This window comes from Salvelinus namaycush, chromosome 38 (assembly GCF_016432855.1).
Source record: "Salvelinus namaycush isolate Seneca chromosome 38, SaNama_1.0, whole genome shotgun sequence".
NCBI classification, from domain to species: domain Eukaryota; kingdom Metazoa; phylum Chordata; class Actinopteri; order Salmoniformes; family Salmonidae; genus Salvelinus; species Salvelinus namaycush.
The window spans coordinates 17,088,959-17,115,952 of record NC_052344.1 but is presented as its reverse complement, the minus strand read 5'-3'; the positions used below and the strand labels follow the sequence as shown (position 1 = coordinate 17,115,952).

The 26,994-nt window shown below is 47.4% G+C and overlaps 1 protein-coding gene across 5 annotated transcripts in view; it reads right to left on the bottom strand.

Annotated features, from left to right (window-relative positions):
* LOC120032155 (liprin-alpha-2-like) overlaps positions 1-26,994 on the bottom strand; it is a 278,259-nt gene that overhangs the window by 71,422 nt on the left and 179,843 nt on the right. For all 5 annotated transcript variants that reach the window (XM_038978121.1, XM_038978122.1, XM_038978123.1 and 2 more), the window contains 2 exons: positions 12,401-12,502; positions 167-331 (listed from right to left, as the gene is read on the bottom strand). In XM_038978121.1, the coding sequence (XP_038834049.1) occupies positions 167-331; positions 12,401-12,502 (267 nt within the window). The remainder of the gene's footprint in view (positions 1-166; positions 332-12,400; positions 12,503-26,994) is intronic.

The following is a 26,994-nucleotide window of genomic DNA, read 5'->3' as shown; positions in this document are numbered from 1 at the left end:
ATATTCAATACCAGGATGCCTCTCCATCCTGTCATCAGTCAAATATACTGTACAATCAATTGAAGAATCTCTATCCGCGCTTATAATCCATTCTTCCAGTCAGCAAAGAAGAATAGCCACCGTGCATGCAGATTCTATAGACGACATGTCTAATGTATGGTCTTACCTTCTCGTCTAGAGCTTTGTGGTGCTCGAACAGGGACTTGAGCGCTTTGAGGACCTCCACCTCACTGGACACGCCTGAGGGGGACTGGGCCTGCCGCTTGACCACGGTCATACGCAGTGACCGCTCATGCCTGGACACCAGGCACTCCAGATGCTCCAGAAGCAACTATAGAGACAGACATAGGGACAGAAATGAGTGCTATTATAATCATCATCATCATCATCATCATAAAGGCTATCTGCCACATCTGCATGGACATCATCATCGATGCTATTACTGTTATCGTCTGCATCATCAATTATCCTGGCACCAGAGAAGATGTAGTGATATGATTGTAAATGTCAACATGTAGTGGCCTGACTACTGGACTGAATTGCACCAACACAAGGTTACTGCTCTTCGTGTGATTCTCAAAATACATTATTTATATCCACCCTGATTAACCGCAATGAAAAGAAATCAAAGTAACCAACCAGATCTTCTCAACTTGGTCATTTCATTTAATTTTCCAACTTTTGGTCGGGGGGGGGGGTAAGAATAAACCTATAACACGAGACATACGAAATTATGGCACTCAAATAAAGGCACTCAAAACCAATGAAGAGTCTCTGGACTGCACACAAAATAGACGCTAATGTTGTTACTGTCCTGGGGGGAACAGGAGAGACGAGGAGTAGGGAGAACAGGAGAGACGAGGAGTAGGGGGCACAGGAGAGACGAGGAGTAGGGGGAACAGGAGAGATGAGGAGTAGGGGGAACAGGAGAGACGAGGAGTAGGGGGAACAGGAGAGACGAGGAGTAGGGGGAACAGGAGAGATGAGGAGTAGGGGGAACAGGAGAGACGAGGAGTAGGGGGCACAGGAGAGACGAGGAGTAGGGGGAACAGGAGAGACGAGGAGTAGGGGGCACATGAGAGACGAGGAGTAGGGGGAACAGGAGAGACGAGGAGTAGGGGGAACAGGAGAGACGAGGAGTGGGGGGAACAGGAGAGACGAGGAGTAGGGGGAACAGGAGAGACGAGGAGTAGGGGGAACAGGAGAGACGAGGAGTATGGGGGAACAGGAGAGACGAGGAGTAGGGGGCACAGGAGAGACGAGGAGTAGGGGGAACAGGAGAGACGAGGAGTAGGGGGAACAGGAGAGACGAGGAGTAGGGGGAACAGGAGAGACGAGGAGTAGGGGGCACGGGAGAGACGAGGAGTAGGGGGAACGGGAGAGACGAGGAGTAGGGGGAACGGGAGAGACGAGGAGTAGGGGGAACGGGAGAGACGAGGAGTAGGGGGAACAGGAGAGACGAGGAGTAGGGGGAACAGGAGAGACGAGGAGTAGGGGGAACAGGAGAGACGAGGAGTAGGGGGAACAGGAGAGACGAGGAGTAGGGGGAACAGGAGGGACGAGGAGTAGGGGGAACGGGAGAGACGAGGAGTAGGGGGCACGGGAGAGACGAGGAGTAGGGGGAACGGGAGAGACGAGGAGTAGGGGGAACGGGAGAGACGAGGAGTAGGGGGAACGGGAGAGACGAGGAGTAGGGGGCACATGAGAGACGAGGAGTAGGGGGAACAGGAGAGACGAGGAGGAGGGGGAACAGGAGAGACGAGGAGTGGGGGGAACAGGAGAGACGAGGAGTAGGGGGAACAGGAGAGACGAGGAGTAGGGGGAACAGGAGAGACGAGGAGTAGGGGGAACAGGAGAGACGAGGAGTAGGGGGAACAGGAGAGACGAGGAGTAGGGGGAACAGGAGAGACGAGGAGTAGGGGGCACAGGAGAGACGAGGAGTAGGGGGAACAGGAGAGACGAGGAGTGGGGGGAACAGGAGAGACGAGGAGTAGGGGGAACAGGAGAGACGAGGAGTGGGGGGAACAGGAGAGACGAGGAGTAGGGGGAACGGGAGAGACGAGGAGTAGGGAGCACGGGAGAGACGAGGAGTAGGGGGAACGGGAGAGACGAGGAGTAGGGGGAACAGGAGAGACGAGGAGTAGGGGGAACAGGAGAGACGAGGAGTAGGGGGAACAGGAGAGACGAGGAGTAGGGGGAACAGGAGAGACGAGGAGTAGGGGGAACAGGAGGGACGAGGAGTAGGGGGAACGGGAGAGACGAGGAGTAGGGGGCACGGGAGAGACGAGGAGTAGGGGGAACGGGAGAGACGAGGAGTAGGGGGAACGGGAGAGACGAGGAGTAGGGGGAACGGGAGAGACGAGGAGTAGGGGGCACATGAGAGACGAGGAGTAGGGGGAACAGGAGAGACGAGGAGTAGGGGGAACAGGAGAGACGAGGAGTGGGGGGAACAGGAGAGACGAGGAGTAGGGGGAACAGGAGAGACGAGGAGTAGGGGGAACAGGAGAGACGAGGAGTAGGGGGAACAGGAGAGACGAGGAGTAGGGGGAACAGGAGAGACGAGGAGTAGGGGGAACAGGAGAGACGAGGAGTAGGGGGCACAGGAGAGACGAGGAGTAGGGGGAACAGGAGAGACGAGGAGTAGGGGGAACAGGAGAGACGAGGAGTAGGGGGAACAGGAGAGACGAGGAGTGGGGGGAACAGGAGAGACGAGGAGTAGGGGGAACAGGAGAGACGAGGAGTAGGGGGAACAGGAGAGACGAGGAGTAGGGGGAACAGGAGAGACGAGGAGTAGGGGGAACAGGAGAGACGAGGAGTAGGGGGAACAGGAGAGACGAGGAGTAGGGGGAACAGGAGACGACGAGGAGTAGGGGGAACAGGAGAGACGAGGAGTAGGGGGGAACAGGAGAGACGAGGAGTAGGGGGAACAGGAGAGACGAGGAGTAGGGGGAACAGGAGAGACGAGGAGTAGGGGGAACAGGAGAGACGAGGAGTAGGGGGAACAGGAGAGACGAGGAGTAGGGGGAACAGGAGAGACTGAGGAGTAGGGGGAACAGGAGAGACGAGGAGTAGGGGGAACAGGAGAGACGAGGAGTAGGGGGAACAGGAGAGACGAGGAGTAGGGGGAACAGGAGAGACTGAGGAGTAGGGGGAACAGGAGAGACGAGGAGTAGGGGGAACAGGAGAGACGAGGAGTAGGGGGAACAGGAGAGACGAGGAGTAGGGGGGAACAGGAGAGACGAGGAGTAGGGGGAACAGGAGAGACGAGGAGTAGGGGGAACAGGAGAGACGAGGAGTAGGGGGAACAGGAGAGACGAGGAGTAGGGGGAACAGGAGAGACGAGGAGTAGGGGGAACAGGAGAGACGAGGAGTAGGGGGAACAGGAGAGACGAGGAGTAGGGGGAACAGGAGAGACGAGGAGTAGGGGGAACAGGAGAGATGAGGAGTAGGGGGAACAGGAGAGACGAGGAGTAGGGGGAACAGGAGAGACGAGGAGTAGGGGGAACAGGAGAGACGAGGAGTAGGGGGCACAGGAGAGACGAGGAGTAGGGGGAACAGGAGAGACGAGGAGTAGGGGGAACAGGAGAGACGAGGAGTAGGGGGAACAGGAGAGACGAGGAGTAGGGGGAACAGGAGAGACGAGGAGTAGAGACACACAGGGGCCATAAAGATGAACAACGTCCTCTGATCTCTGTCACGCAGGTACAGCGGAGGGATGGGGGCCTGAGGGAAGTCTGGGTGTGCTAGTCTGACTAGCTAGGCTTTTGGGATCTAGATATGGCCCATAACCTGGTCATGTGAAGGCCTAGTGTTTTGGAGGGGATGCAAATGCCTCACAGACAAGCAACTAATCGAGCAAGCTAATTGCTAATGATGATGCTATCTGCCCTGGTAGGAATACACCAAGCTCCGCTGAGATAGTGATCTGAGGAGAGGTTCATGTATTGAATTCAGCTTTGTTGTCTGGCCATTCTGAGAAACTTATACCGTTTTCTTCATCTCCACATCCAAATGCCTTGTTTCTAACCCTGACTGTGCTTCGCTAGGCCAAACAACCCCTTCTAGGCATCGCCACGCGCTGTGGCAGGTTAATAACATAACGGTGTAGTTCACCAATGGTTTGGAGAGTTCTCATACTGGCGTCGCCACAGTATTTAACCAAGGAAGCAATTTACTTCTAAACCCATCTTTAAGCAGGGTTCTGGTGTTGTGAGTCCGTCCAAGCATTCGGCTTAAAACACAGACTGTAATCCCTTAGTCATCCAGGCATTAAGAACCATTACACATACAGACATCAACCACATTTTCAAAGTAAACACATATTCACTAAACCTGGTAGAACTTCACTAGGAATTCAGTGTTGCACTACACTACCCATCAGGCACTGCAGAGGCTATGTTGGGTGGGGCCCAAATGGTACAAACATACTGTAGGCTCTGTTTCAAAATTCACACTAGCATACCATTTAAAATGCATGCTGAATACATTGCTCTAATCTAAATGATATGCTAGAAACAACATTGGACCAGAGCCGTTGTGTCTGTTGCTATCTTAATACGTTGGGGAAAGGGAAGGTGCTGACAGAGTGGTGTGGACTAGTTCTGGAGGGCTTCGAGGGGGCTGTCCGTCCTTCCTTCTCTCCGTCCCTCCTTGAGCGTCTGAAGGACTGCCAGCAGACTGAACCCCCCCCGCCTTCCCTCCCCACATCCAAACCCCTGCCGTTTAATCAATCCGAGTCTGAACGTTGGCCCCAGCTCTACCTCAGCCATCGCCCCGCCAGAATAATAACAAGCAACCTACACCTACACACTCCCTCTCCTTCTCTTTCTCCTCCTCCTCTCTCTATAACCTACACACACCCTCTCCTCCTCCTCTCTCTATAACCTACACACTCCCTCTCCTTCTCTTTCTCCTTCTCCTCTCTCTATAACCTACACACTCCCTCTCCTCCTCCTCTCTCTATAACCTACACACACCCTCTCCTCCTCCTCTCTCTATAACCTACACACACCTTCTCCTCCTCCTCCTCTCTCTATAACCTACACACACCCTCTCCTCCTCCTCTCTCTATAACCTACACACACCTTCTCCTCCTCCTCCTCTCTCTATAACCTACACCTACACACACCCTCTCCTTCTCCTCTCTCTATAACCTACACACACCCTCTCCCCCTCTTCTCCTCTCTATAACCTACACACACCCTCTCCTCCTCCTCCTCTCTCTATAACCTACACACACCTTCTCCTCCTCCTCTCTCTATAACCTACACACACCCTCTCCACCTCCTCCTCTCTCTATAACCTACACCTACACACACCTCTCCTCCTCCTCCTCTCTCTATAACCTACACACACCCTCTCCTCCTCCTCCTCTCTCTATAACCTACACACACCTCTCCTCCTCCTTCTCCTCTCTATAACCTACACACACCCTCTCCTCCTCCTCCTCTCTCTATAACCTACACACACCTTCTCCTCCTCCTCTCTCTATAACCTACACACACCCTCTCCACCTCCTCCTCTCTCTATAACCTATACCTACACACACCTCTCCTCCTCCTTCTCCTCTCTATAACCTACACACACCCTCTCCACCTCCTCCTCTCTCTATAACCTACACCTACACACACCTTCTCCTCCTCCTCTCTCTATAACCTACACACACCTCTCCTCCTCCTCCTCCTCTCTCTATAACCTACACACACCCTCTCCACCTCCTCCTCTCCTTAAAACCTACACACACCCTCTCCTCCTTCTCCTCTCTCTATAATCTACACCTACACACACCTTCTCCTCCTCCTCCTCTCTCTATAACCTACACACACCCTCTCCTCCTCCTCCTCCTCCTTTCCTTAAAACCTACACACACCCTCTCCTCCTCCTCCTCCTCCTTTCCTTAAAACCTACACACACCTTCTCCACCTCCTCCTCTCTCTATAACCTACACCTACACACACCCTCTCCTCCTCCTCCTCCTCCTTTCCTTAAAACCTACACACACCCTCTCCTCCTCCTCCTCCTCCTTTCCTTAAAACCTACACACACCTTCTCCACCTTCTCCTCTCTCTATAACCTACACCTACACACACCCTCTCCACCTCCTCCTCTCTCTATAACCTACACACACCCTCTCCTCCTCCTCCTCCTCTCTCTATAACCTACACCTACACACACCCTCTCCTCCTCCTCCTCTCTCTATAACCTACACCTACACACACCCTCTCCTCCTCCTCCTCTCTCTATAACCTACACACACCCTCTCCTCCTCCTCCTCTCTCTATAACCTACACACACCTTCTCCACCTCCTCCTCTCTCTATAACCTACACCTACACACACCCTCTCCTCCTCCTCCTCTCTCTATAACCTACACACACCCTCTCCTCCTCCTCCTCTCTCTATAACCTACACACACCTCTCCTCCTCCTCCTCCTCTCTCTATAACCTACACACACCCTCTCCACCTCCTCCTCTCCTTAAAACCTACACACACCCTCTCCTCCTTCTCCTCTCTCTATAACCTACACACACCCTCTCCACCTCCTCCTCTCTCTATAACCTACACCTACACACACCTCTCCTCCTCCTTCTCCTCTCTATAACCTACACACACCCTCTCCTCCTCCTCCTCTCTCTATAACCTACACACACCTTCTCCTCCTCCTCTCTCTATAACCTACACACACCCTCTCCACCTCCTCCTCTCTCTATAACCTACACCTACACACACCTCTCCTCCTCCTTCTCCTCTCTATAACCTACACACACCCTCTCCACCTCCTCCTCTCTCTATAACCTACACCTACACACACCTCTCCTCCTCCTTCTCCTCTCTATAACCTACACACACCCTCTCCTCCTCCTCCTCTCTCTATAACCTACACCTACACACACCCTCTCCTCCTCCTCCTCTCTCTATAACCTACACACACCTTCTCCTCCTCCTCTTTCTATAACCTACACACACCTCTCCTCCTCCTCCTCTCTCTATAACCTACACCTACACACACCTCTCCTCCTCCTTCTCCTCTCTATAACCTACACACACCCTCTCCACCTCCTCCTCTCTCTATAACCTACACCTACACACACCTCTCCTCCTCCTTCTCCTCTCTATAACCTACACACACCCTCTCCTCCTCCTCCTCTCTCTATAACCTACACCTACACACACCCTCTCCTCCTCCTCCTCTCTCTATAACCTACACACACCTTCTCCTCCTCCTCTCTCTATAACCTACACACACCTCTCCTCCTCCTCCTCTCTCTATAACCTACACCTACACACACCTCTCCTCCTCCTTCTCCTCTCTATAACCTACACACACCCTCTCCACCTCCTCCTCTCTCTATAACCTACACCTACACACACCTCTCCTCCTCCTTCTCCTCTCTATAACCTACACACACCCTCTCCACCTCCTCCTCTCTCTATAACCTACACACACCCTCTCCTCCTCCTCCTCTCTCTATAACCTACACACACCCTCTCCTCCTCCTCTCTCTATAACCTACACACACCTTCTCCTCCTCCTCCTCTCTCTATAACCTACACCTACACACACCTCTCCTCCTCCTTCTCCTCTCTATAACCTACACACACCCTCTCCTCCTCCTCCTCCTCCTTTCCTTAAAACCTACACACACCCTCTCCTCCTCCTCCTCCTCCTTTCCTTAAAACCTACACACACCTTCTCCACCTCCTCCTCTCTCTATAACCTACACCTACACACACCCTCTCCTCCTCCTCCTCCTCCTTTCCTTAAAACCTACACACACCTTCTCCACCTTCTCCTCTCTCTATAACCTACACCTACACACACCCTCTCCACCTCCTCCTCTCTCTATAACCTACACACACCCTCTCCTCCTCCTCCTCCTCCTTTCCTTAAAACCTACACACACCTTCTCCACCTTCTCCTCTCTCTATAACCTACACCTACACACACCCTCTCCACCTCCTCCTCTCTCTATAACCTACACACACCCTCTCCTCCTCCTCCTCTCTCTATAACCTACACACACCCTCTCCTCCTCCTCCTCTCTCTATAACCTACACACACCTTCTCCTCCTCCTCCTTTCTCTATAACCTACACCTACACACACCCTCTCCTCCTCCTCCTCTCTCTATAACCTACACACACCTTCTCCACCTCCTCCTCTCTCTATAACCTACACCTACACACACCCTCTCCTCCTCCTCCTCTCTCTATAACCTACACACACCCTCTCCTCCTCCTCCTCTCTCTATAACCTACACACACCTTCTCCACCTCCTCCTCTCTCTATAACCTACACACACCTTCTCCACCTCCTCCTCTCTCTATAACCTACACACACCCTCTCCTCCTCCTCCTCTCTCTATAACCTACACACACCTTCTCCACCTCCTCCTCTCTCTATAACCTACACACACCTTCTCCACCTCCTCCTCTCTCTATAACCTACACACACCTTCTCCACCTCCTCCTCTCTCTATAACCTACACACACCCTCTCCTCCTCCTCCTCTCTCTATAACCTACACACACCTTCTCCACCTCCTCCTCTCTCTATAACCTACACCTACACACACCCTCTCCTCCTCCTCCTCTCTCTATAACCTACACACACCCTCTCCTCCTCCTCCTCTCTCTATAACCTACACACACCTTCTCCACCTCCTCCTCTCTCTATAACCTACACACACCCTCTCCACCTCCTCCTCTCTCTATAACCTACACACACCCTCTCCTCCTCCTCCTCTCTCTATAACCTACACACACCTTCTCCACCTCCTCCTCTCTCTATAACCTACACACACCCTCTCCACCTCCTCCTCTCTCTATAACCTACACACACCCTCTCCTCCTCCTCCTCTCTCTATAACCTACACACACCTTCTCCACCTCCTCCTCTCTCTATAACCTACACACACCCTCTCCACCTCCTCCTCTCTCTATAACCTACACACACCCTCTCCACCTCCTCCTCTCTCTATAACCTACACACACCCTCTCCTCCTCCTCCTCTCTCTATAACCTACACACACCCTCTCCTCCTCCTCCTCTCTCTATAACCTACACACACCTTCTCCTCCTCCTCCTCTCTCTATAACCTACACACACCCTCTCCTCCTCCTCCTCTCTCTATAACCTACACCTACACACACCCTCTCCACCTCCTCCTCTCTCTATAACCTACACACACCCTCTCCTTCTCCTCTCTCTATAACCTACACACACCCTCTCCTCCTCCTCTCTCTATAACCTACACACACCCTCTCCTCCTCCTCCTCTCTCTATAACCTACACACACCCTCTCCTCCTTCTCCTCTCTCTATAACCTACACACACCTCTCCTCCTCCTTCTCCTCTCTATAACCTACACACACCTTCTCCTTCTCCTCTCTCTATAACCTACACACACCCTCTCCACCTCCTCCTCTCTCTATAACCTACACACACCTTCTCCTCCTCCTCTCTCTATAACCTACACCTACACACACCCTCTCCTTCTCCTCTCTATAACCTACACACACCTCCTCCTCCTCCTCTCTCTATAACCTACACACACCCTCTCCACCTCCTCCTCTCTCTATAACCTACACCTACACACACCCTCTCCTCCTCCTCCTCTCTCTATAACCTACACACACCCTCTCCACCTCCTCCTCTCTCTATAACCTACACACACCCTCTCCACCTCCTCCTCTCTCTATAACCTACACCTACACACACCCTCTCCTCCTCCTCCTCTCTCTATAACCTACACACACCCTCTCCACCTCCTCCTCTCTCTATAACCTACACCTACACACACCCTCTCCTCCTCCTCCTCTCTCTATAACCTACACACACCCTCTCCACCTCCTCCTCTCTCTATAACCTACACCTACACACACCCTCTCCTCCTCCTCCTCTCTCTATAACCTACACACACCCTCTCCACCTCCTCCTCTCTCTATAACCTACACCTACACACACCCTCTCCTCCTCCTCCTCTCTCTATAACCTACACACACCCTCTCCCCCCCTTCCTCTCTCTTTAACCTACACCTACACACACCCTCTCCTCTTCCTCCTCTCTCTATAACCTACACACACCCTCTCCACCTCCTCCTCTCTCTATAACCTACACCTACACACACCTCTCCTCCTCCTTCTCCTCTCTATAACCTACACACACCCTCTCCTCCTCCTCCTCTCTCTATAACCTACACACACCCTCTCCACCTCCTCCTCTCTCTATAACCTACACCTACACACACCTCTCCTCCTCCTTCTCCTCTCTATAACCTACACACACCCTCTCCTCTTTCTCCTCTCTCTATAACCTACACACACCTCTCCTCCTCCTTCTCCTCTCTATAACCTACACCTACACACACCCTCTCCTTCTCCTCTCTATAACCTACACACACCTTCTCCTTCTCCTCTCTATAACCTACACACACCTTCTCCTTCTCCTCTCTCTATAACCTACACACACCTTCTCCTTCTCCTCTCTCTATAACCTACACACACCTTCTCCTCCTCCTCTCTCTATAACCTACACACACCTCTCCTCCTCCTTCTCCTCTCTATAACCTACACACACCTTCTCCTCCTCCTCTCTCTATAACCTACACACACCCTCTCCTTCTCCTCTCTCTATAACCTACACACACCCTCTCCTTCTCCTCTCTCTATAACCTACACACACCCTCTCCTTCTCCTCTCTCTATAACCTACACACACCCTCTCCTCCTCCTCTCTCTATAACCTACACCTACACACACCCTCTCCTCCTCCTCTCTCTATAACCTACACACACCCTCTCCTCCTCCTCTCTCTATAACCTACACCTACACACACCCTCTCCTCCTCCTCTCTCAATAACCTACACACACCCTCTCCTCCTCCTCTCTCAATAACCTACACCTACACACACCCTCTCCTTCTCCTCTCTCTATAACCTACACACACCCTCTCCTTCTCCTCTCTCTATAACCTACACCTACACACACCCTCTCCTTCTCCTCTCTCTATAACCTACACACACCCTCTCCTCCTCCTCTCTCTATAACCTACACACACCCTCTCCTCCTCCTCTCTCTATGGTTCATCATTTCTCTCTTATCATGCTTCTACACTGCATGGCTTATCCAGCTTACAGTGTTTAGGGGTACCTAGAGGTACACCATCCTCTATTCTGTTGTCAGCCCTCCAACACACTGATTGCATGCACCTGGCTTCAAAGATTTAATTATGAACTTAAAACCTTTACAACAAAAAAGCTGATATATTAAAAGTCTGCCTCATAATCGCTCTGCAGAGGATTCAAGGTGATAATGAAGAGAGAGAGACTAAATTCTCTCTCTCTCTCTCTCTGGCGAGATGGCAGAGCAGTGACAGGGCTACTAAAATGGCAGTGCTAAAATCCTCTCTGGCAGACTGGTGGTTTGTAGTCAGTCAGTGTGACAATGTGAGTCTCCCATTATACAGACTGGTGGTTTGCAGTCAGTCAGTCAGTGTGACAATATGAGTCTCCCATTATACAGACTGGTGCTTTGCAGTCAGTCAGTCAGTGTGACAATATGAGTCTCCCATTATACAGACTGGTGGTTTGCAGTCAGTCAGTGTGACAATGTGAGTCACCCATTATACAGACTGGTGGTTTGCAGTCAGTCAGTGTGACAATACAAGTCTCCCATTATACAGACTGGTGGTTTGCAGTCAGTCAGTGTGACAATACGAGTCTCCCATTATACAGACTGGTGGTTTGCAGTCAGTCAGTGGGACTATGTGAGTCTCCCATTATACAGACTGGTTGTTTGTAGTCAGTCAGTGTGACTATGTGAGTCTCCCATTATACAGACTGGTGGTTTGCAGTCAGTCAGTGTGACTATGTGAGTCTCCCATTATACAGACTGGTGGTTTGCAGTCAGTCAGTGTGACTATGTGAGTCTCCCATTATACAGACTGGTGCTTTGCAGTCAGTCAGTCAGTGTGACAATATGAGTCTCCCATTATACAGACTGGTGGTTTGTAGTCAGTCAGTGTGACTATGTGAGTCTCCCATTATACAGACTGGTGGTTTGTAGTCAGTCAGTGTGACTATGTGAGTCTCCCATTATACAGCCTGGTGGGAAAAGAGCAGCCTTATCTGTCAATAGCAGAGTTTGGTTACTCTGCTTAATGAAAGGGTATTATTGGAAATGGAATTCAGAGTTAGCTCTAATGTATATGGGGTCCAAATCTGTCCCCAGGGGAAATGCAGGCGCCCGGTTCCATCGACCTATGTTACAGATGACCAGTCAACCGCGTCAACAGATGAAAACAATGTTGATCTCCATAGACTCTGAGCCGTTCTGGTTCAGGTCAATGTATGAGGTTAGAATTGGGCAGAAACAAACGTTTGTGTGTCTCCTCTCCACGTACCCTGGTGTTGTTCCTCTCGGCCTTGAGCTCAGAGATCTCCTCCTCCTTCTCCAGAAGGTTCTCTCTGCACACGTTCAGCTCCTTGGTCAGGGCTGCAAACTCCTGTACAGCAACACCACAGAACATAGAGGTCAGCATCACAGCACCATCCAGAACACACAATACATCTTCATCTTCAACACCACAACCCAGAAAACAGTTCGCACAAAGACATCCATGTCATTGGTATCCACACCGCACAACATCGTTAGGAAATATGAGACCGTCATTAAACAAGCCCCCCCCAACTCCACCCCATCACTCACATGTCATACTCAATGGACTAGCCCACAGATCACAGACATAGTTCAAAAACTGTTAATCGTGCCCAATCCAAAGGGAAAAGAGCCTTCTGCAATGATCCCTTTATGTTATTGATGGTGTTCTGGTTCCCTGATGTTTCTTTTCCCCATTGGGTTGCACTGTAGGCTAAATTAGACAAACTGACTCCCTGATCTTACTATGGATATCCCAGACTTTGACGATGTCTTTCCAGACGACTACCACCACCACCACCACCAACAACAACAGTGGTGGGCACCGGGCCAGCCATAGTGGCACCGGGCCAGCCATAGTGGACTTAAGCATGACTACTGTACTGTACTGTCAGCACAAAGCAAAAAGAAGTGTGGTGGCAGAACCACTGCACAGGCTAGCATTACAAGCCAAGCATGGAAGGCAGTCACTGTCCACTGGTCAGTGTAACGCCCTATGAAATAAGATGGGAGTCCGTATTTCAGTCGATCAATAAAGAGAACAATAATGCTCCTGTACAGATAAATTGGCTACAAACTAACTTCTGTAAGTATTCCTTAATGAGATGCTGTCATATAACAACAACAATAACACAGCAGGTATCCAGACAACTGAAGCAGGAGTGTCTGAACTCTAACCTTACGGAGTCAGAATAGATGTGTGTGTTATCTGATAGCTTTAGCTCTGTATGCTGTCTCTCTCTACTAACTGCCTGTGCCCGTCCATCCGTCTCTCAGCAGATGGATAATTGACGGCTGGATTTAAATGCCACAGAACCAACGGGCCAATTACCGCCGCAGGACCGAGCTCCACAGGTCCCCCATATGACCCGTCATTATCCCAAAAACCCTCTCTCTGGCCGGGGAGACTGCGGGGGAAGTGTGGGCTGCTCTAACCATTTTCTGTGCTACTTTGTTACTCACTCACCCTAAGTGATGTCTAGACTCTACTGTATTCTCTGGTGTTGGTACATTTAGGTAAACAACCTTGACAGAATGACTGACATCGACATGACTTAAACCTTCAGCCTGTCATAAATTAACACATTGGGAGCTGACAGGTCTTTAAGATGGGCACAGTGGCCAGGTAGAGGATATAAAACATGCAAACTAGTGTCTGCTGTGGGCCTTTTGAGTGGCAGGAGGGGTTGAAGTTTTGATTTGATTCCAAGGTGAGTTGAGAAGTCAATAACAAGTGGACGATCAACAAACATGAGGCTGGGCTCAGAGGCCGGTGATGAAGAAGTGGAAGGTGTGTGTGTGTGTGTGTGTGTGTGTGTGTGTGTGTGTGTGTGTGTGTGTGTGTGTGTGTGTGTGTGTGTGTGTGTGTGTGTGTGTGTGTGTGTGTGTGTGTGTGTGTGTGTGTGTGTGTGTGTGTGTGTGTCTGTGTCTGTGTGTCTGTGTGTGAGTGAGTGTGCGTGTGTATGTGCCTTTGTGCCTGTGTGTTTAGAGATGGGGGAATTGGGAGTATGTAACTTGCCCTTCAATGACAATGAGACCACATTAAGATGCATAGATTTTTCTTACTCCTGTGCTGCACTGGCCCTCTAATTATTGCTGGGTATTGTATTGGACTCTATAAAGTCCTTCAGATATGAAATTGCATGTTGGCATATTGGTATTTTCCTAAATCTATTTCTTGATATAACTGCACATCCTTTAGTTACGTTGTTTCTCCAAGTTGTCCTTCAGGGTCAATGAAACAGACAGGCTCAAGGGCCAGAAAAAACACCACATGACCATATCCCTCTGCTCCATCTCAATATACAACATCCTTCAAGTACCGGTTATTTTAGAGTTCTGAGCTTAAAACTTAAAAGTTATGTCAACAAAGTACAGCCATTGTCAGAGAAACATGTATTTTTGACTAAATGCTACCATGTTTCCCCTAGTGCAACAAATCACTGAGTGTCACACCCTGGCCTCTGTTATATCGATTTTCTTTATTAGTTTAGTTAGGTCAGGGTGTGACATGGGGGATGTTTGTGTGTTTTGTCTAGTTTAGGGTGTGTGTATTGTTTAGGGGTTTTTGTAGTAGGTATGGGGTAGTGTTCAGTGTAGGTGTTTAGGAAAGTCTATGGTTGCCTGATTTGGTTCTCAATCAGAGACAGCTGTTTATTGTTGTCTCTGATTGGGAGCCATATTTAAGGCAGCCATAGGCTTTAGGTGTTTGTGGGTAATTGTCTATGTTGTACGTTTGTAGCTTGTGTTTGCACTTACGTCTATAGCTTCACGATCGTTTTGTAAAAGTGCTCGTTTCGTGTTTCGTCATCTTTAATAAAAGAAGATGTCTTCATATCCCGCTGCGCCTTGGTCCGCTTATTATGACGATCGTGACACTGAGAGAGCAGAGAGAGGTAGCAGTTTCATGTTTGTGTCCACCCGCCTTGACGAACACACACTGACTTCTGCTCGGGTGGCCGAACAGAACCGCGGCAGGTGGAGAAAAGGCTGTGGGGTACAGTACAAGTTCTGACACACACACACACACACACAGGCACACACACACACACACACACACACACACACACTCTCACTCCAGTTCTAACTGGCTGAGCTGTTAAACCAGCTATCTCACCCAAATCCCTCCTTCAAAATGAAGAGGGAAATGATCAGGTCCACAGGGTGCTGACATGTTTTTATTAAACACTGCCTCTCCCTAAAGGCCAACACTGCCAGCCCGGAGAAGGATTGCCATTGGAAGCACTAAAGAAAAGCACCTTTAAAAAAGAGCAGACTTCAAAAACGTCCAATAAATTGCCCGTCCACACAAACTCCATAGCTGTGTTCGAATACTCATACTAACCGCACTAACCGTACTATTTGTGATGTGAATTGAGTATATAGTATGTTTATTGGTAGTAGTATGGATATAGTTAGTATGCCAAAAGTTCCCGGATGTCGTACTAAATTCGCCAAAATACCAAGTATACAAGCAGTGTACAGTATTTCTGTGCTTTTAGGGCCCACAATGCAATTCTTCAGAAAATATGTGTGACTTCACAACGTTATCAGATTTGAATAAAATGGCAGAAAATATGCAGCCGAAGTCTGCATGTTAAGAAAATGTTGAGCAATGTAATAAAGTCATGACTTTTCAAATAAGTTACGTTGACTGACAATTTATTAGCTATGCTATCCTTACGAACTGCATACCATTACAGCAATATGTACCGGTATGTTAGCTACACTATCCTTACGAACTGCATACCATTACAGCAATATGTACCGGTATGTTAGCTACACTATCCTTACGAACCGCAAAGCATTACAGCAATATGTACTGGTATGTTAGCTACACTATCCTTACGAACCGCAAAGCATTACAGCAATATGTACCGGTATGTTAGCTACACTATCCTTACGAACCGAATCGCATTACAGCAGTATGTACCGGTATGTTAGCTACACTATCCTCACGAACCGCATAGCATTACATCAATATGTACCGGTATGTTAGCTACACTATCCTTGCGAACCGCATACCATTACAGCAGTATGTACCGGTATGTTAGCTACACTATCCTTACGAACCGCATACCATTACAGCAGTATGTACCGGTATGTTAGCTACACTATCCTTGCGAACCGTATAGCATTACAGCAGTATGTACCGGTATGTTAGCTACACTATCCTTACGAACCGCATACCATTACAGCAGTATGTACCGGTATGTTAGCTACACTATCCTTGCGAACCGTATAGCATTACAGCAGTATGTACCGGTATGTTAGCTACACTATCCTTACGAACCGCATACCATTACAGCAGTATGTACCGGTATGTTAGCTACACTATCCTTACGAACCGCATACCATTACAGCAGTATGTACCGGTATGTTAGCTACACTATCCTTACGAACCGCATACCATTACAGCAGTATGTACCGGTATGTTAGCTACACTATCCTTGCGAACCGTATAGCATTACAGCAGTATGTACCGGTATGTTAGCTACACTATCCTTACGAACCGAATCGCATTACAGCAGTATGTACCGGTATGTTAGCTACACTATCCTTGCGAACCGCATACCATTACAGCAATATGTACCGGTATGTTAGCTACACTATCCTTACGAACCGCATAGCATTACAGCAATATGTACCGGTATGTTAGCTACACTATCCATATGAACCGCATACCATTACAGCAGTATGTACCGGTATGTTAGCTACACTATCCTTGCGAACCATATAGCATTACAGCAATATGTACCGGTATGTTAGCTACACTATCCATACGAACCGCATACCATTACAGCAATATGTACCGGTATGTTAGCTACACTATCCTTGCGAACCGTATAGCATTACAGCAGTATGTACCGGTATGTTAGCTACACTATCCATACGAACCGCATACCATTACAGCAATATGTACCGGTATGTTAGCTACACTATCCTTACGAACCGCATAGCATTACAGCAATATGTACCGGTATGTTAGCTACACTATCCTTACGAACCGTATAGCATTACAGCAGTATGTACCGGTATGTTAGCTACACTATCCATACGAACCGCATACCATTACAGCAATATGTACCGGTATGTTAGCTACACTATCCTTACGAACCGCATAGCATTACAGCAATATGTACCGGTATGTTAGCTACACTATCCTTACGAACCGAATAGCATTACAGCAGTATGTACCGGTATGTTAGCTACACTATCCTTGCGAACCGCATACCATTACAGCAGTATGTACCGGTATGTTAGCTACACTATCCATACGAACCGGATAGCATTACAGCAATATGTACCGGTATGTTAGCTACACTATCCTTGCGAACCGCATACCATTACAGCAATATGTACCGGTATGTTAGCTACACTATCCTTGCGAACCGCATACCATTACAGCAATATGTACCGGTATGTTAGCTACACTATCCTTGCGAACCGCATACCATTACAGCAATATGTACTGGTATGTTAGCTACACTATCCTTACGAACCGCATACCATTACAGCAGTATGTACCGGTATGTTAGCTACACTATCCTTACGAATCACATACCATTACAGCAGTATGTACCGGTATGTTAGCTACACTATCCTTGCGAACCGTATAGCATTACAGCAGTATGTACCGGTATGTTAGCTACACTATCCTTACGAACCGCATACCATTACAGCAGTATGTACCGGTATGTTAGCTACACTATCCTTGCGAACCGCATACCATTACAGCAGTATGTACCGGTATGTTAGCTACACTATCCATACGAACCGCATACCATTACAGCAGTATGTACCGGTATGTTAGCTACACTATCCTTGCGAACCGCATACCATTACAGCAGTATGTACCGGTATGTTAGCTACACTATCCATACGAACCGAATACCATTACAGCAGTATGTACCGGTATGTTAGCTACACTATCCTTGCGAACTGTATAGCATTACAGCAATATGTACCGGTATGTTAGCTACAATATCCTTGCGAACCGTATAGCATTACAGCAGTATGTACCGGTATGTTAGCTACACTATCCTTACGAACCGCATACCATTACAGCAGTATGTACCGGTATGTTAGCTACACTATCCTTGCGAACCGCATACCATTACAGCAGTATGTACCGGTATGTTAGCTACACTATCCTTGCGAACCGCATACCATTACAGCAGTATGTACCGGTATGTTAGCTACACTATCCTTACGAACCGCATACCATTACAGCAGTATGTACCGGTATGTTAGCTACACTATCCTTACGAACCGCATACCATTACAGCAGTATGTACCGGTATGTTAGCTACACTATCCTTACGAACCGCATACCATTACAGCAGTATGTACCGGTATGTTAGCTACACTATCCTTGCGAACCGCATACCATTACAGCAGTATGTACCGGTATGTTAGCTACACTATCCTTGCGAACCGCATACCATTACAGCAGTATGTACCGGTATGTTAGCTACACTATCCTTGCGAACCGTATAGCATTACAGCAGTATGTACCGGTATGTTAGCTACACTATCCTTACGAACCGTATACCATTACAGCAGTATGTACCGGTATGTTAGCTACACTATCCTTGCGAACCGCATACCATTACAGCAATATGTACCGGTATGTTAGCTACACTATCCATACGAACCGTATAGCATTACAGCAATATGTACCGGTATGTTAGCTACACTATCCATACGAACCGCATAGCATTACAGCAATATGTACCGGTATGTTAGCTACACTATCCTTACGAACCGCATAGCATTACAGCAGTATGTACCGGTATGTTAGCTAGTTACCTAATGTTAGTTGGCTACTAATACATCAAACTTGCCAGGCAGTATATTAACTAACTAACTACCCAACGTTTATTGACTTAATTATTCACATCATTCTTAGCTAAGTTGTATAGTCGTTGTATGTTTCAATTGACATTGTTAATTCTGGTTATCTACTCCAATTTCAGAGCACTCTCGTCTGAGTGTGCCAGAGCGCAGAATAAATTATGACTTTACGAACACTCAACACCTGTTGAATATGGCCGGTGTCAGTAAACATCGGCAAAAAAAGTGTAATTCAATTGTTGCCAGCAGCACAGTTAGTCATCAACGCTCTGGATAACATGAAAAAAGTCTAACCAGCTCTTGTTGGGCGAGGAAAATGGTCAGAGCGAGGTGTTCTCTCATTTGTGTATGGAAGTAGCTAGCAAGATAGCCAAAGTTAGCTTGGGTGCTTGACTGCCAGTGTGTGCTGTGAATGCACCGAGAGCGAAACGCTCTGAATTTACGAAAGGACAATCTGACTAAGCTCTAAATTTACGAACGCACAAAGCACACTCTGAGCGCACTCTGGCACTCCAGATTGAATTTACGAACACACCCTAATAGTATATAGTATGTAGTATATACTCATTATGTAGTATACAGTATGTTAGTATGGGTATTCGAATACAGCTCATCTGTAATACACTCTTCAGAAAGTAGGAAGGTGGTCAAACAGGAAGCCAAAGCAGCAGTACATTGTGGGTATGTGGGCCTGAATGGGTGTTTTCTCGACTGATCACAACCTCACACTATTTAATTAACGGCATGGTCTCGCATCCAAACCATCACACGGATTGCAAGGAAAGCGAAAAGGTGGGGGGAAAGTCACACGGCTTACACAGGCAACGCTCATCAAACCACCAAACTAGCTGATGTATTCGTTGTTTATATCTAGCGATTGTAATGTAGGTCACGGTTGTACAGTAGATACTGATATAGTTATACCGGTGTAATACAGGTGTAATACAGAGTCATTTAAACTAGTTATTCTGCTAATCGTTGTTCACATTTATATTCAATATCCTGGAGTTGTTTTCTGTCCCCGGCCACATATGGTGACTCACTGTGTCATCAAAGTGAAGATTACACTGTTTAGTTTTTAGTTTGGTGATTTAAACATGTTCGTCTCCATTACGCATGTCAGGCAGAGCGGAACATTGTATTTCAACTATCATAAAGCAAAAACTATTTCTAATGTTCCTACCGTTTTTCCACAAACAATGTGTCTCAATCCACTCCAGTAAGTAATGTAGAACGGTGATAATCTATTCCCAGGAAACGGCATTGGCCTCATAAATAACATAGAACTGCTCATAAATAACATAGAACTGCTAGGTGAAGTGAAGGAATGAATGGGCATGTGAAGGATAACCACTGGGTTGAGAGAGAGAGAGAGAGAGAGAGAGAGAGAGAGAGAGAGAGAGAGAGAGAGAGAGAGAGAGAGAGAGAGAGAGAGAGAGAGAGAGAGAGAGAGAGAGAGAGAGAGAGAGAGAGAGAGAGAGAGAGAGAGAGAGAGAGAGAGAGAGAGAGAGAGAGAGAGAGAGAGGGAGAGACGGAGAGCATAGGGGTTGTTAAGACAATAATGAGCTTGTTCACTTTGTGATTTCGCCTCTCATTGGAAGCAACTCATCCAGAAGTGTCCAGATACCAAAGTAGCCCACTGGCAGAGAGAGACGGAGATGGAGAGATAGGTGAAAGAGAGTGCAAAGCCCCTGAGTGTACAGGGATGCACACGCATCCCAATCTTTGGATGACCCAATCTTTCTGCTTCACTTACAGAGACCTTCAACATCTGCTGTGGTTATACAAGCACAGATCCAGTGGGAACCACCTCTCATCTAGCTACCTATATCCAGTACACTCTTAGACGTTAAGGAGCCTTGAAGAACCTTTTGCGGTTCAAATGATTGCCACTGTAAGGGAACCTTTTCAGGTCAAAAAGGTTCCTTGAGGAAGCCCTCTGAAAAGGTTATTTGAAGAATCTCTGTGTAAAGGTTCAACCTTTTTGTGTTGGGAGGGGTTCAATTTGGAACTTAAAAAATATTTATTGTAGCAGCAGCAGCCTATCAGAAGATAGAAGGTGTAGCTTATTGGAGGCATGGCTTTCATCGTACAGTCTAACCCATGTAGCCATCGCCTAAAACCACATATCTTCTGAGTCTGGCAGCGCAACAAATCCAATGGCGATATAAATTCAAAGTGCTCCGCACGCGCCACATTGAAATATTAAATGGTTCCTCCAAGAACTCTCAACCAACCAAAGATGAAAATATGAACGCATTGACTGCAATGATTCCTTGAGGAACTCCAGGGTTCCTCAAGTCACCCTTCATTCTAAGAGTGTACAGTTTAATGGGGGCCAAAACCAGGGGCATAGGGGGCCCAGTAAGCAAGAGAGAGGTCCTGAGAAGAGAATGTTAGGGGCCTCTGTGTGCTGCTCAAACACTGCTCAAACGCAGCTCGGCTGTACTCCTGCGCCACCAAAGGCCCCCGACAAGCTGCCGTAAGTGATAATTGGGAGGTGTTGATCAGAACGAACGCTGTCTCAGTCTGTACTTCAGAGGTGTGAGTCTGTGGGAGACGAGATTAGCATCAAGACAGTGTGAGCCTTGCTGTTCTAAATTAGGCTGTAGGAGGGGGAACAGGGGAGTTAAGGTAGAGGGTTTACTTTATAAGATGGATTACTTAATGAGTTATGTGCAGTATAAGGTATTTCCCTGACAGGAAAAACTCATGGTCCCAATTATATAGTTAGCGCCAACAGTTTGTCCCGGTCAGGCCAAGAGAGCAGAAAAACTGAGGGGAGCTTTTAAAAATGCCCCTCAATAGAACTAACTCCATTCAGGAAGTGGACCCAGTCGTGTATACTGCTCCCTCTCCTCTCATTACCTGAGCGACGAGCCTATAATGACTACAGTATGTCAGGCCCATCCCTCGGCGGTGAAGCTCTAATTGAAACGACTGGAGGAGATGAGGAGCACGTCAGTTTAGACAGGACACGGAGGAACACTGGGAGTTTCCTCATGGGGTGTGTGATCCAAAGACAGCCTATGTGCGTCTGTGAGTGCGTTTGACATTCAGCTCAGGAGAGGGAGGCTTATGCTACTAGACTAAAACAAGGCCCAAAGTATACGGCATCAGTCATTTGAAGAGGCACCAGTGGATCATGATTCACAGGCTTCAATACAAGGCAATGTGTTGAATATGGAGAGGTATTGTAAAACGAGTGCTGGAAACGATGGGAAATACTTCAATACCCCCGTGGGCACGCCAGAAGGAGTCTTCAAGAAGAGAGAGAGGGTGTTGAAAAATCGACTTACAACAGGTAACTTCCGAACCCTAGCAGAATCTTAAAGATGAGACAAACAGATTAAATTACCTCCAGACGCCCTTTTCTCTGAAAAAACAAACAAATCCTGCGAGCCGTAGGAACAACAAACTCTGAGTTGAGAAGGGAGCTATTGTTATACGCATCACAACTTTAATTATGTCGATCAGAGAGGATTGTGGGAACCACCGAGGCGTTGAACAAGACATTAAGACAAAATCCCAAACCCTTGTTTGTGTGATCTCAAAGATGTGTACACATACTTTACTTATCAGGAACTACAGTATCTCCATATAGTACAGCTGGTTTTATCACGCTGCTCGACTATCTCTTCAATATTTCAATATCTCTGCTGTTATATGTACAGCACCTAATCTACTATGAGAGAGGACAGGGCAGCCTTTGAATGATAGATTGATTGTTGAAGATGCATCATGGTTTTCAAACTCAATTTGCTACTGCCATGGTAAAACAGGTTTCATGAGAATCACCCAGCTTATAAATATACGATGAAGACAATGTTCTCACTATCTACCTTTCAGAGATAGCTCGGAGAGAAAGAGGCACATATATCCATCCGGTGCAGTGTTTGTACTGTACATCTCCTATCATCTCCTCCTTTACTAGACAAAATAAAAACCCGACTGTAACCTGTAACTCTGTATGGGTATATCAATATAGACATTCACATGGGCAAAAATCAAAGTACAGGATACATTCATTCATCCTGTACTTTAAGTTTCCAAGACTAAGGCTTACAGCTACAGCTGAAACAGTAGGGATGCAGAGATGATTCTGTAAGGGCAGCCCTTGGTCAATGAGAAGCCAGTTAAGTGGACACCTGGGCCAGCATCGGCCAGCCAGGCAGCCAGAGAGAATACCCAGGGGTGTCCCAGAGGATGCCCCACAGCACAATGAGTTTCAGCCCAACGAGCAGGCTCATTTCAGGCTCATTTCCTCACCTTTAAATATTCAAGAAGGTAATCTGTATAAGCACTGAGCAGAGTTCATGAACCCTCACAGATCTATGGCTGCAGTGTGCATAGGAGAATGAACCCTCACAGATCTATGGCTGCAGTGTGCATAGGAGAATGAACCCTCACAGATCTATGGCTGCAGTGTGCATAGGAGAATGAACCCTCACAGATCTATGGCTGCAGTGTGCATAGGAGAATGAACCCTCACAGATCTATGGCTGCAGTGTGCATAGGAGAATGAACCCTCACAGATCTATGGCTGCACTGTGCATAGGAGAATGAACCCTCACAGATCTATGGCTGCACTGTGCATAGGAGAATGAACCCTCACAGATCTATGGCTGCACTGTGCATAGGAGACACGCATAACGATACAACTACTGCCATTCACTTGTGATTTTCAAAATGGGTTTTTCAATGATGCATCTCTTCTGCTCCTGTAACAACAAATGAATTCTGAGAAAGGGCAGCTGTATGAACCTAAACAACTACACGGTATATATAACAAGTTGTTATATATAACAAGGCTAAACCACTACGTTTCACAACAGTCTCGTGAAGCATGATTCTTTTGGAATTTTGGGCTCATCATTTGAACTGATTCCCAGAAAAGTAATGTACAGAATAGACAATAGTCTGGTACAAAGTCTGGTAAGATGTTAAATCTGTTCTAGCTGAACAACTACATGCTCATAATTTACTACAACAGAATCCATGGTGAACAGAATATTTGCATTGAATGACGTACTGGGACTAACTAATGATACAGACAGTAGATTATGGTTCAGTGCTTCCTGTACAAATATAACAATAGGACACCATAAAGAAAACCCATTATACTGTGGTACTCAAGAGATGGTTCCTTCTGTCTTTCAGCATCAGAATTATACACTATATGTCCTGGTTCAGATGTGTTGGGGATACTGTACCAGTCAAAAGTTTGAACACACCTACTCACTACCTCATGAAGCTGGTTGACAGAATTCCAAGAGTGTGCAAAGCTGTCATCAAGTCAAGGGTGGCAATTTGAAGAATCTCAAATATAACATATATTTTGATTTGTTTAACACTTTTTTGGTTACTACATGATTCCATATGTGTTATTTCATAGTTGTTATATCTTCACTATTATTCTGCAATGTAGAAAATAGTAAAATAAAGAAAAACCCTTGAATGAGTAGGTGTGTCCAAACTTTTGACTGGTACTGTATACTGTTTACAATAATGCCCGTAGGTCAGTCAATAGTGCATAATCAGCTCACCACCAATTAGTCATTCACAATTAACTAGTGACTTAATGAACCAGGCCATGAAAGCAGGGAATCGCTAGAATTCACTCAGCTATGTGGTGTAATGATTTTATGCAGCCAGATTGACCGTGACGAGATTCGTAATGGGATACTCTCTGAGCAGCTTTCAAACAGCATGACTTCCAATATTAATTGGGAAATTAAGCAATATGAGCAGCAGCATTTTGATTTCACACAGAGATCCAGTCCTTCTGGGACTCAATAAGACTCTCATAGAAATAGAATACCTAGAATGGGGATTCCCTTTCAAGTCTAGGGATTATATTTCTATGTCTCTGTTGTGTTTGACAGGATGCCTCAGCACTATAGATCAGAAAATTTGATAGACGCGTCCCAGAGGACCAGTCATTCCCATGTTCCCAGGCCTGCTACATGTGAAGCAGGCCCACCTGAGTGAGGAATGACGGTTAAAGGACGGAGATGTACACGTTAGAGAGAAAGACAAGCTGGCACATCAATCACCAGCCACAGAGACCTGACAAAGGCCTGCAATGGCAACCCCTCCACCCCCACCCCAGGCCTATTCTCCCAGTGTCAGGAGCCAGAAGCCTGGGCCTGAGCAGGCCAACATAGTGGACTGGGGGGCTGGAGGGTGTGTGTGTGTGTGATTTACAATGACCTTTGGTTTGAGAGCTAAAAGGGGTCGTTGCTGTACTGTAGACGTCCCCTGGGGGAAGGGCTATAAATCTGAGTGGAGGAAATTACAGCCCTGCGATTTACTACCTGTCACATCCCTAATAACTAATTCTGATATCCTCAGACCAAATCCCCCCTGCTTGGCTGACCAGAGAGCCACTGTCATGGGCCCCTCCTCTGTGGGTATGTAGGGGCAGGTGCCAGGGGATGGGGCCCCCTGTATAACATGTACTGGACTGTAACCAGCATGTCTGGAAGGCCCAACATGATACACAATGATTTCACATTGAATATTGCTGTCTCTCCCTCCTACTACCCCCAGAGACAGGGTGAGGGCAGACAAAGGTGTTGAAGTTCGCAGGCGGGGCTACCTGTTACAGCAGGCTGTACTGCAGCACAGTCAAAGAGCAACACATGCTGTCAGCACTGGCCAGGAAAAGCATTCTCCCCTTCCACATTAGATGAGAGGGGAGCCTCAGAGGAGGCCAAGGTCAGGGCAGACAAGTCACAGAGATGTATAAACCATGGAGGATTTAGGTTTCATGAGGAGAATGAAAATGAGGCTCCAAGACCGGCAGCTCATCCACGAGACATACATAGTCTACTTCTAGAAGTACAATATGTGTGTATTAAGTTTGCTTTCGCTCACTCAACAAATAGTTACTTGTATTCCCACTAGAATCGTCTTATTTGTCACGTTGATAGACTGTACATCTTTAAAAGGTCAGGGACAGAATGGGAAGAAAAACAAATCATCCATTGGCATCAACACACATTCCTAACCACATCACAACTTTACAGTCCAGTGAGGACAGAGGATATTTCCTCTCTTTGCCAGACGTAATGTGTCATGCGTTTCTTATTTAGACCAGATAAGTATGAGCAGCCAGCGAGGCAGTGAAAACATGGTCGCTAGCCATTTGTAACAAAACAACTTAACAAATGTCAGTCCACTCATCATCCATTACCGATGGAGAGGCAATGTACTGGAGGAGACACACAACAGCCAAGGCATATAGGCACAGGGGCCACAGCTCTCCAAGAGACATACAGTGCCTTCGGAAAGTATTCAGACCCCTTGACTTTTTCCACATTTTGTTACGTTACAGCCTTATTCTAAAAAATCCTCAGCAATCTAACACACAATAGCCCATAATGATAAAGCAAAAACATGTTTTTAGAAATTTTTGCAAATGTATTAAAAATAAAAACAGAAATACCTTATTTACTTAAGTATTCAGACCCTTTGCTATGAGACTCAAAATTGAGCTCAAGTGCATCCTGTTTCCATGAATCATCCTTGAGATGTTTCTACAACTTGCTTGGAGTCCATCTGTGGTAAATTCAATTGATTGGACATGATTTAGAAAGGCACACACCTGTCTATATAAGGTCCCACAGTTGACAGTGCATGTCAGAGCAAAAACCATGAGGTCGAAGGAATTGCCCGTAGAGCTCCGAGACAGGATTGTGTCGAGGCACAGATCTGGGGAGTAAATAATTCTGCAGCATTGAAGGTCCCCAAGAACACAGTGGCCTCCTTCATTCTTAAATGAAGACTCTGACAGACTCTCACCTGCCTGACCAAGATTCTTCCTAGAACTGAGCAATCGGGGGAGAAGGGTCTTGGTCAGGGAGGTGACCAAGAACCCGATGGTCACTCTGACAGAGCTCTAGAGTTCCTCTGTGGAGGTGGGAGAACCTTCCAGAAGGACAACCATCTCTACAGCACTCCACCAATCAGGCCTTTATG